Source organism: Strongylocentrotus purpuratus, unplaced genomic scaffold, assembly GCF_000002235.5.
Source record: "Strongylocentrotus purpuratus isolate Spur 01 unplaced genomic scaffold, Spur_5.0 spur5_scaffold_5, whole genome shotgun sequence".
In the NCBI taxonomy this organism is placed as follows: Eukaryota; Metazoa; Echinodermata; class Echinoidea; order Camarodonta; family Strongylocentrotidae; genus Strongylocentrotus; species Strongylocentrotus purpuratus.
In genome coordinates this window covers 20,355,526-20,366,685 of record NW_022145611.1, presented here as the reverse complement: position 1 = coordinate 20,366,685, position 11,160 = coordinate 20,355,526, and the positions used below count along the sequence as shown (strand labels likewise).

Here is an 11,160-nt window from a genome sequence, read left to right as displayed (position 1 = left end):
TACATGTAGCATCTATATATCATTGGTATATGCTAGCCTGTGGACATTTTTTGTTTTAGTTTCTAAACACTCTAGTGATTCCCAAATCCCTATTGTAAGTATGATTTGATGCCAGACTTGTGCCATAACCAAATTGCTGAAAAGCAAAGGGAAACATGAGTTGTGTATTGCTAAGGACAGAGATTTTTAAAAGTGAGTTTGGTTTGTACTAATTGGAATTATTTTACATGATTTAGAATGTATCCATAGAGAAAATGTGAGATATTGGAGTTATCAAGGAAGAAATACAGTATTATCAGTTATATTTTAAGTGGACACAATAGGTCACATGTGATGTAAAAATAGGTATTTTTTTATATCTTTGTAATCACATATGTGACGTCATATATTTTTCTTTGTACAGCTTTCATCTATGAATATGAAATGAAAGTGAAATTAATGGCAATGTAAGTGGTGAAGTGCTTGTAAGCTGCAATTTTATTCAGATAGAAAGTAATGTTTGCATGATAAATGGATATATCATAGTTTCTAAGAATGAGTGTTTCCTTTTGTTTTTCCCGGTTGTAGTAGTTACAGCTTGCTCAGTTTCATATGAGGATCTGTCCACAATACAATTAAAGTAAGATCATCGTGCAATCCCAATTATTTTGAGTTTTGTTTCTTTTTCATTCTCTTGCCAGTTTTAGAAGTCTTGAGGACATCAAATCACCCTTGATTGAGACTGAAGTTGCTTCTTTTGTCTACTTGGTCATTGAGGCCTTTGTAAGGATACCTGACAGAAAGGATCACCAGTAATGGCCTCTGTATGGAAGAGACTTCAGAGGGTTGGCAAGAGGGCTGCCAAGTTCAAGTTCACTGGTTCTCTACACGAACTAGCAGTGGAAGCAACCAAAAAGTGGTAAGTTTTCTAGGGAGGAAAGCAGAGTTATATTGTTGTGTGCCCAGCAGAAAGACATGAATTGAAGTGCAGACACCAGATGTACATTCTTAGAAAATGCTTTTCAAGTTTTGGAAATTCGTTGACAACATCTAGTTACTAAGATTTTTCATCTGTAGATCATCCAAAGTGTTGAAGTCTAGTAACCCTTTTCTAAAACCATTTCTCTTTTGTGGGATTTATAGATTAAAAAGGTTCTGACTTAGGTTATAATCCTACCATTTATAGCCAAACCTTCCAGGGGCAACAGGAATGTATATTTTTTTTAACCATGATCTTAGCAGATGCAGCATCACTGCCCATTAGCTTCAGCGATTAATGACAGTGTTACAACAGCATGGTGTTGGTGAATGACAGCTAACAGAATGCGCATGTATACACACCACACGCAGTAGAGGAGTAATATCAACATGGCCCAGTTTAGCCTTATGAATTAAACAAACTCTGCGGCCAACCAGCTAGCGTGGATGCCTGTGTAACAACACCAAGCGAGAGAAACCTCGCCAGGGATGCCAGTCATCCCAATCGTCCACTCTCACATGAACTGAGGGGCCAGAGCAGATGGTGCAAACAACGAGTGTAAGCTTACACTCGTTGCCATGGGTGCATTCTCGTGCCGGACAGGACTTTCTTCCTGTTTTGCCCTCATATCAAGGCCTTATCCTACATAACCGATAGTGATAACTACATTCATGAATAAAAGTAGACTTTATTATGTGACATATTTTATTAAAAATTTGAGAAAATGAAAGTGTTTGAGACTTTCATCCACATTAAATCTATTTCAAACTGCTTGCAAATAGTTTGGAAAAATTCATTCTATGAAATTGACTTTAGTTGTTGTAATAGAAAGGAGTTTGCCTTTCTTGTTTTTTTGTTCTTTTAGTATGCACTGATAGACGCTTGTTAGAAAAAAATTCAAAACCTCACACAGAGGTGTCATTTTAAAGACACAAGTCAATATATATTTGTTTATTATTGGTTATCATGATTTTTCAAATACAATACTTCTGAAAGATATTAAGCTTAGTATATAGTAAGCTTACACTGGTTGCCATGGATGCATTCTCGTGCCGGACTGGACTCTCTTCCTGTTTGGCCTTCAGGCCTAGTCCTTCTAAACCGATAGTGATAACTACATTCATGAATAACAATAGGCTTTGTATTTCACATGAAAGTGTTTGAGACTTTCATCCACATTAAATCTATTTCAAACTGCTTTGAAATAGTTTGAAAAGATTTAGCCTACGAAATCTACTTTAGTTATTGTAATAGAAGAGGAATGTGCCTTTCTTATTTTTTATTTCTCTTAGTATGTTTAATGCACTGATAGGCACTTGTTAGAAAAGAATCAAAACCTCACACAAAGGTGTAATTGTAAAGACACAAGTCAATATACATGTATATTTGTTTATTATTGGTTATACTGATTTTTCAAATATAATACTTCTGAAAGGTATTTCATTGTACGACAAGAATCACAAGTACTACCTTTAATCGAAAGTGTTATCATCTTTGGTTAAGTGGGAACTAACCCTGTCATCTCTAGCCTGTGTTTGACATGTTTGCAAGCTGTGGTCTTGAGTGATAAAGATCATTTCTTTCCTCAACAAGATTGCTCCGTAGTTCTCACCTCCTATAAATAGTCCCAACATCATCCCAATATAGCTCCCTGCTGCATTCTGTGATGCGAATGAGTTGGTTTTCAATCAGCTGACTCTACTCAATTTCCCCAAAATAAACTTGTCAAATCATGTTGAAGGAAGAGAGTGCACTTCTAAAGGAGTTCTCCCCTGTGTTTAAGCTTCCATCTGATTCGACGGTGAGGACTTTTTGTAATTTTGTTATCCTGACCATCAGTTATTTTCAGAGTTATGAAATACTGGTTTCAATCGGGACTTTCCCCAACACCTTTGTTGACGTAGATGCTGAATTCATAATTATTGAATTTTTTCTAAGAATACACTCTATTCAAGCCCTTGATTAAAAGCCTTGGGGGAAAATGAAGTTCCTTTGACTATGTTTATGATTTCATGGTGTGTCATGTTTCATGTAGAATTTGACTTCTGACACGAATGAGATTGCAAAACTTTAGCTTTGTAAATGTTTGTCCACTAAAACCTCATATTTGGTGCGTTTTAGGCACATTTCCCCCAAGTTGCTAAATCACGTTGATTTTCGACATCAAATTTATCCTATCTATAGATTCCATCTTCTATCAAAAGTGGATACTTGTTTCCCTGTTGTAATCATCTGTGATACTTATTGAATACCTTTTCTTTTAATCAGTTATGTCAGATGTTGAGAAAAAAAATTGCATACCACCGTATATAGGTACATTGTTCATCTATATATGCTGCACATACTCGACCTTCCTTTTTAGCGTTCAAGGATGCAAAATAGAACCACACTAAATTGATCTCTCTTCAGCTGCTTGTTTAAAAGAAGTGTGCTTGACACAAATGCATGTAGTAATGTCGAGTTAGAACAAAAATAATAGAAATTCAAGTGCCCAAACATTTACAAGAACAAATCATCTGTTAATCCCACCCTAATAATAGCAAACAACTCTAAAAGAAAGCAGAAAAATCATAGAAGCAGAATAGTGAAATTTTAACAAAATCATATTTGAAGTATTCATAATTTTCTTTTTATTGGTTCAATCTATTTCATACTTTCACCATTCTCTTTCTCAGATTTTTCTGCTTTTGCTCAAATGATCTGATTACATGGGTTGTATTGATCTTTAAGAGCGAGAAGGGCGTTAACTCTTTGTTGAAGTGTAGGAAATAACACTCTCCTGGCTCTCAACAGACAATATTTTGTTGAAAGACAGAAAGCATACTTAAAGAACACAATGTGTATTCTATATACAGTGAAACATGTATTTAAAGACCACTCAAGGGAGACTAGAACAGTGGTCTTTATGTACAGGTTTCTTTAGTGAGTGTTTCAATGCGAAACTATTTTTAAGGGTAAATAAAAATTGTTTCATAGACACATGGTCTTTCTATTCAGGTGCTCTTTAAAGCAGGTTTGACTGTATACAAAATAATTAATTTAGCAGTGAGTTTGCACCTGTAAAAAAATATTGTGACTGACTGAAATAGTCCATAGAGTCCAATGAGAAAGGTGATCACAAGTGCAAAGTTGGAATTTAATCTAGTAACCATAGTAACGATACACTGAAGAGCTTTGAGTAGAAATTGAGATTGTACTATGTTTATAAAATTCATCACTCCCACTCCTCCAGGCCATTTACTTGCAAAGAAAATGAATGACTAGAATATTACGCATATAGAGCATTGATGGAATAGTTTGCAAGGCAATGATTGAAGAGGTGCTTTAGTGGGAATGAAAACATCATTAGGCGCCTTTCATATCCTCATTAATGAATGATTAACACCAATGGATGCACATGATGCACTACAAAATGGTCAAAGGACATTCAAGAACATGATTTGAGATTAAAAGTTTGTTTAAAGGGGGTACGGTAATCAATCAGTCTTAGGCATTTTTTTTCTTCATTAGTAGGATTTAATTTGATTTAATGTAATTTTATGACTCAATATTTAACTTTACATGTAAAAAGAATTAGATAAATAATATTTATGATCAAAATTTGCAAATATTTACATTCATAAATAGTTTACAGAGCTATACAACCCTTGAGTAAAGTAGAATTCAGTATCTAATGAACAAGCCAATAGCCAGTCATTAATACTTTCCTTTTCTTCACACTATGAAATTAATCACATGATAAATCTTGGATTGTAATAAGAGATATACAGTACTTATTTTACCAAAGCCAAATACAGAACTCTCATCAAGAGTACTCTATTTTGTAGAAGATTGCCCTCTTGTGTTCAGATTGTGCATAGTATCCCTAAAATCTTTGGTGCTCTCAACACAAGTTCATAGAATAGGGACTCATAATGCTTTTAGAATTGGAGCTGTTTGATTAAGAAGAAGACTGACATCTAGTGTCAGGGAATAGAAAGTAGATTGCTTCACCATGGAATATCCATCCCTTGATGTGAATGTACAGTATTTAACTGGGTTTGAAATTAGGCCTTTACTGTCATTCTTGAAAGAATATTCAATATCTTCATATATTTCACACTTCTGATCTTTGAACAGATCAAACTAAGGCAAATTAAGGGAGGAATACATTCAGGTGTACAAGTTATCATTTTCTTCTTTACTTTATTCATGCATTTTTAATTTTTTTTTTTTTATTGTTGTCATTGATAGATATCAGTTTTGGTTTGAGGTTTTTATGTCGAACTTGCAGCTCGTGATGAAATGCTTTATTTGTTAAAGATTGCATTTGCTTTGCTTTGTTTGCCAAAAGACAGTGGCTTTCTTTTCCTATAATTTTTAATTTTTGATAAAATGAAAATATACTTTCTTTAGAATAAGATATTTCATTATAAATTCTTTTCTAATCTCATCTTTATTGTCATGAAGAACAGACTTTACTAAAAAAGTGAATACTGGTGAGTTTTACTGAAAATCTTTGATAGTCATGGTTATTACCTTATTTCCATTTCCTTAATCCCGTTTAATGTCCCTAATCCCTCTTCCTCCTGATCTTGTTACCAATTAAAGTACCGGTGTCTGATCAAAGAGGGTACACCTGTGGGATGATCAAGGGTGAGAGGTTGTGAAATAATTCAAGCAATGTCATTTTATGATTATCTGTTCATTCACAACTCCTCTTCATGCTCATCTCCTCTCTCTCTCTCTCTCTCTCTTTCTCTCTCTCTCTCTCTCTCTCTTCTTGAGTTGTGGTGTTCTCAGGAGAGATGCGGTAAATTCAGAGGCTGTTTAGGAAACAAGTGTGCTAATCTAAAACAACAAATAAGATAGAAGTGATCCACTTCACTCTAGCTGCCCACCACTTCCTTCTTACACCATACACCCCGGCCCATACAGACAGCCCCCTTTTAGCTCCCCTAGAGCCTTTGGGAGTTGACATGCACAATGGCCGCTCCACCGCCTGGGGAATTCAAATGACGTTCCCAGCACACCAGGAGAGCTCCATTCTCTCCCTTCCCATTGTGTTCTTCTTCTCCTTCATGAAGACCGTCAACTGCCTCTATTGTGCTGGCTAATAACCACTGGTCACTCACGTCTCTCGGCATGGCTTGTGCACAGCTAGACAAGATGGGGGAAGATTTGGCATTGGAGAGTGCGGAGGCTGGAGAGTCATACCCATTTATACCCACTTTCATTTTTTTCTTTCTCCCTCCTCCTTCTTTGAGCTTCTTTGAGCTTCTTATCTCCCCCACAAACTCTAATTGATTCTGCACGCATGAAATCTAGTTTGCAGAGTTTGAAGCTCATCTGGAAGGAAACTGTATAGTATAAGGTGAGGGACGATGAGTCAACCTTTCATCCGACAAACTTTTCTTTTATGGTTGATGTATCTGTGATACCCTCCAAGAAAAACGTGACGAGGAATAATAGATAAAAAAATGAATATTATAATGTAGATATATACATGTGGACAACAGTATATTGATTCCTTTCAGCTATCAGTAACATGGATTTGGGATATTACAAATACAAGAAAATCATGAAAGTTGAACTTATTTTGATTGATTTCAAAAGTAGTATCCCTCCCCCTCCCAATTTTTCTGTTGGATTTAAACAGTTAAGTAATTTGTTTTGCGTAGATTCAGTTCCTGTTTTGAAATAAAGATAAATGCCCCAATTACATTGTGGTGCACAAATCAATTACAGCACGTTGAAAAAATATTGACCTAAGGCAAGTGTTCAAGTTTGAAAAGGCATTCTTTCATAAACAATTTACGACCATTTATCTATTGATCCGTAGAGAGTACTGGAGCTTCTGTGCCATTCATCCCTATAATTAATATCTGACATATTTTGATTGATAATGTGTTGAAATTATGGGTTTCCATGTCATTTTTTCCTTATCTGATTTCCACCTGTATAGCACTCTTTAGCAAATTGGATTTATCTCTTTCGATACAAAAGAGATAATTAGAGGGGATGACTGTCAATATTCCGATCCTATCAATGTAATGAATACCTCTTTTATTCTTGATAGGAGATCAAGGATTTCTTATCAAAATAAAACAGGATGTAAACAACTATTTAACACAAGTGAAAAATAGATTTCAATTCCATTTAGCTCAAGTAGTGGACTTATCTTCTCATGGAATCTCTGTATTTTGATTTTGAATGCTTAAAGTGGATAAAGGGTAAATATTCACAAGTTACTGTTATGCGTAAATTCACCAAGGATTTGGGGGTATCATGATTGAGAGTTTGTTTTGGTAATTAAGGATGGGATGTAGACCAGTGTGGAAAAATTGAGTATTAAAAGGTAGTTTGATGATGAATGAATTAGTAATCTAGTGTAAGCTATAATTGAATACTTGACACGAGGGGTTGTATTAAGTAGTGCTTTACCCTCATATCGGTATGATTGAGAGACAATTTTCGGGGAAGTTTGATTGAAATCCTGATCACCCATCCATCTCCAGCAAGGGATGGGGCTTTAAGAAATCTTGTAGGAATCTTAAAAGGAAGGAGAAGACCTCATTGTGATGGAATGTAGTAGCCATTGTCCAGTCTGTGGTGAGTGACCATCAAGTGGACAAAGAGCGATACACATGACAGCTCATCTTCCTTTGCTACCTCTCTCAGGTATCGATCGGCCGCTGGCTGCTTTCACTTCTCCATGCTGCACTGCCCTTTCATAGGACCCTTACTTTCTTTGTTTCTAAAGTTTTTTTCAACATCCCATTGTGCCCGCAGGAGGGGACGGTCTACCGATGATGCTTGACCAGAAAGGATGGGGTAGAAGAAAAAAAATTGCAAGCCACAAAAAAAGAGTTACAATCAATTGCACAAGAGTTGGATGAATAGATTTGAATGGGGATAATAAAAGGAGAGCAAATAAAAGAAGGTGGGTTTCATCTGGCTTCCTGAAGAATGCTGGGCCACAATCTTGCCTTGATTCGCAGGATTAATGCCTAAGCTGATGTACAATGCAGATTAGCAGTCTTAAAAAAAGAAAGAAAGCTGAGATTGTAAAGTAGCGAAGAAAAAAAATTGAGGGATGAAAGGCCACGTAATGTGAAATATACGATGGAGATTGGCCTCTAGTGGTGTCCCTCACTCAAACAGGTGTGTGGATTTTAGCCCCTGGTCTGGGCCCTGGGGCTAAATTACACCCCTGCTTGCCCATCAAACACATTAAAATGTTTCTTGTATTTTTGGTTTACCTTTCTCTTGGCAAGGTGACGTGTCCCTTTAATATCGTAACATCACCCTCTTTAATAGTTGATATTATACTAGAAGGGTGATAGATAGGATATTAATGTATTCAGAATGTTGCAATCTCCATTATTATGACAAGAAAGTGGAAATAATAGAGATAAATGTACCTCTCTATCCTAAACTCTATGGCTTCTGATTAGAAACAAGAAATATATTGCACTGCTAATGTGCAGTAATTACATCTGTGAATGCACATGCAAAGGAGAATGGAAATGGCCAAGATGGGGGATAATGCAAAAGTTACTTTGGAAGAGATTTTTCCTCCTCCTACAAGCAGTATTAATGTAAACCAGATATTTTCGCAAATTGCTAAGCATGGCCATTTTCATAGCAAGAGACTAGCAAATTGTGAAAATGTTGTGTTGTGTGTCATGATTCAATTATTTTGCAGCATGAACATTTAAAAGACCTCTTGCAAAATTAGAGTGTTTTCTTTTAGACAATAAATGTCAAGGCAAAACAAAAAGAAGTCCAGTTGACCTTGTGCAGGCATTCATTAAAAAGCAAATCTTACTTGTGTTTGCAGTGTATAACATTTCAGAGATTATAAAAGATATACAGTCATATTAAGTCATATTATGTGGGCTCTAGTGTAGGATTTGCATACAATTCAAAGACAAACTAGATCTTATATCATCAGAAAATAAATTCTTTGGTTTCGGGCAGGAGAGTGGCTTCCAAAACAACTTTAGATCTACCTACCTCTAATTAACCAGCACAACCAACACTGAACATCTATGAAAGCTTTTCAAGTGAGACCATTTGATAAAACACATTAATTACTTCCTCTCTCATAAGAGGTTGGGGACCATTAAAGCAAAGTCGCTCTCTTCTATCCCGACTTATTTCACTAGAGGAGATTGGCCTTTTGTTCAGGTTCAAGACCAGGATTTCCTCCCATCTTTAATGAAAAGAATTCCAATTTGGGAGAGGACCCCTTCCCCCTATCCCCCCACTGGGTATGAACAATAGGGACTTACATTGGCAATCAGGACCCTGTTATAGGACCGGTATCATGAATTGGAGGCTAAGAAGTACCTTCATTAGTGGACAGAGATAGTCAAGATTGTGTGGGAAGAATGGAAGTTGAAGATGACCGGAGAAGCCACAAAATGGGCGGAAGGGGTCGTTGAGAATAGAAACCACCCCCTCACAATTAACTAACCTTGTATGTCTGATGCTTATACAGCCTTCCCCTTAGATTACTTTATTTTGCTTAGTTTTTAGTCAAATTTTTTTTTTAAAATGGAAATCTTACAATTCCTCCATCATCTCTTCTTATATACCATTTCCTCTTCTCCAATTGTCTTCCAGTTATTTCTATGGTTACATAAGTTCATCTGAGAGAGAGAGAGAGAGAGAGAGCTTCCACTCTTTCATCATGTTAATAATAAATAAATGCCGAAAATGAGAGAAACTTGTCCAATATATTTACAAGAAAAGTCAGAGCAAGGATAAGAAAGAAATTGCTATTATCATTATTTTTCGGCAGACAAATAGATCAGATTTATTAATCTCATCTTCATGTCATTTTCACATTGAACCAAACACACAATTTTGTATTTGCCAGAAAAAAAGGGAAAAAGAAAGCCTGTAAAATTGTTGTGATTTATCATGGACATGGCCATAGAGAAGCCTTTCAAAGGTTACGTTTGGGGGACGGATACATTTTGTGTATTAATTGACTCATTGTTGAGTCCTATTGTGTCAACCACCTGTGTTTACACCCTGAGTGAAGGGTTTCATTCATTCCTGCCAATAAAAGTAAAAGAAAAGAATATGGCTCAAAGCAATCGCTAAAAAATATTCCTGACATTGCGGTTGAAAAGGTAGTCACTTTGAGGCCAGAGCCGGTGGGATTGGTCGGATAGTGGGAAAGGGGGGAAGGGGGAAAGGCCCAGTGGAAGCCAGAGAAAGTTCTCCTCGGTGTCTGTGACTTGGGTCTGTATGCAAGGGTTGTTCTTGCTAAAAACTTGGTGTGCCTACACAAGAACAGTGAGGATTACCTTTGTAAAAGGTGAACACTTTCCAAACTTGCCCCAGGGTACATACGGCATGGAAGGTCCCATGTGTTCTCACACAGTGCCCCCTTGAAAATCTCAGACTTTGGCATTAGTAGACGGATGTTAAAAGAACTTGGGGAAGAGAGAGGGGGGGGGGGGGACAACTTATGCATGAAATTTCAAACCCTGCATTTTCACTTGCTTTAATTTTTTTTTCATGAGGCGAGAAATCAATTTGACCAATTATTTTTCGACAATTATTTCATGGAAGTTTACTGGCCGAGAACATTGGTTTGTAATACTGCACGCTCGCTGGAAATGTATCCGCTTTCGTATTGTGCTTAAGTGTCAGAAACCCAGGATACTATTGCAAACGATCGTGACACTGGCGAAAAATTGGCATCACCCGCCGCACATCGGTAGGCTGTGTGTCAACAGAGAGGTGTTTTTCATGTGGTATGTCGGAAACAGCTTGTCAATTTGTCAATCATCCTGCAATGGGCAACACCTGGGCTTATCTAGACCAGCCACTATTGTGGCATTGACCATTTCTATAGGTGTCATGACATTTAAGACTTCAATTGACGGCGGTACCCCCTTTGAAATTTGAGAACCAATGCACAGTTATTACTGATTTAATTGCACTGCATTTTGTTCCAGATAGACCGTTAGTTGAATGAGAAAAAAAATTGCATCCTTTGAAATCTTGAAAACTTGTTCGTCTCAATCATTAGGAATATATCATAGAGAGTTCACGGTAGATTTTAAGATTTCATTTTATTAGACACAAACTTTTTTTTTGAATAATCTTCTGAAATACATGATACAGATGCTTTTAGACTCAATTTCTCTCGGATATATATCTTGTTCTAATATTTACACTTCCTGTATTCTACTTCAAGT

General features: G+C 36.5%; 1 protein-coding gene across 5 annotated transcripts in view; it reads left to right on the top strand.

The window, feature by feature from the left end:
• The first annotated feature begins 668 nt into the window (after window positions 1-668).
• The window catches only part of LOC576366 (EH domain-binding protein 1-like protein 1), a 49,744-nt gene continuing 39,252 nt past the window's right edge, over window positions 669-11,160 (top strand). For all 5 annotated transcript variants that reach the window (XM_030998557.1, XM_030998560.1, XM_030998559.1 and 2 more), the window contains exon 1: window positions 669-898. In XM_030998557.1, coding sequence (XP_030854417.1) covers window positions 795-898 — 104 coding nt within the window. In that variant the 5' untranslated portion in view covers window positions 669-794. The remainder of the gene's footprint in view (window positions 899-11,160) is intronic.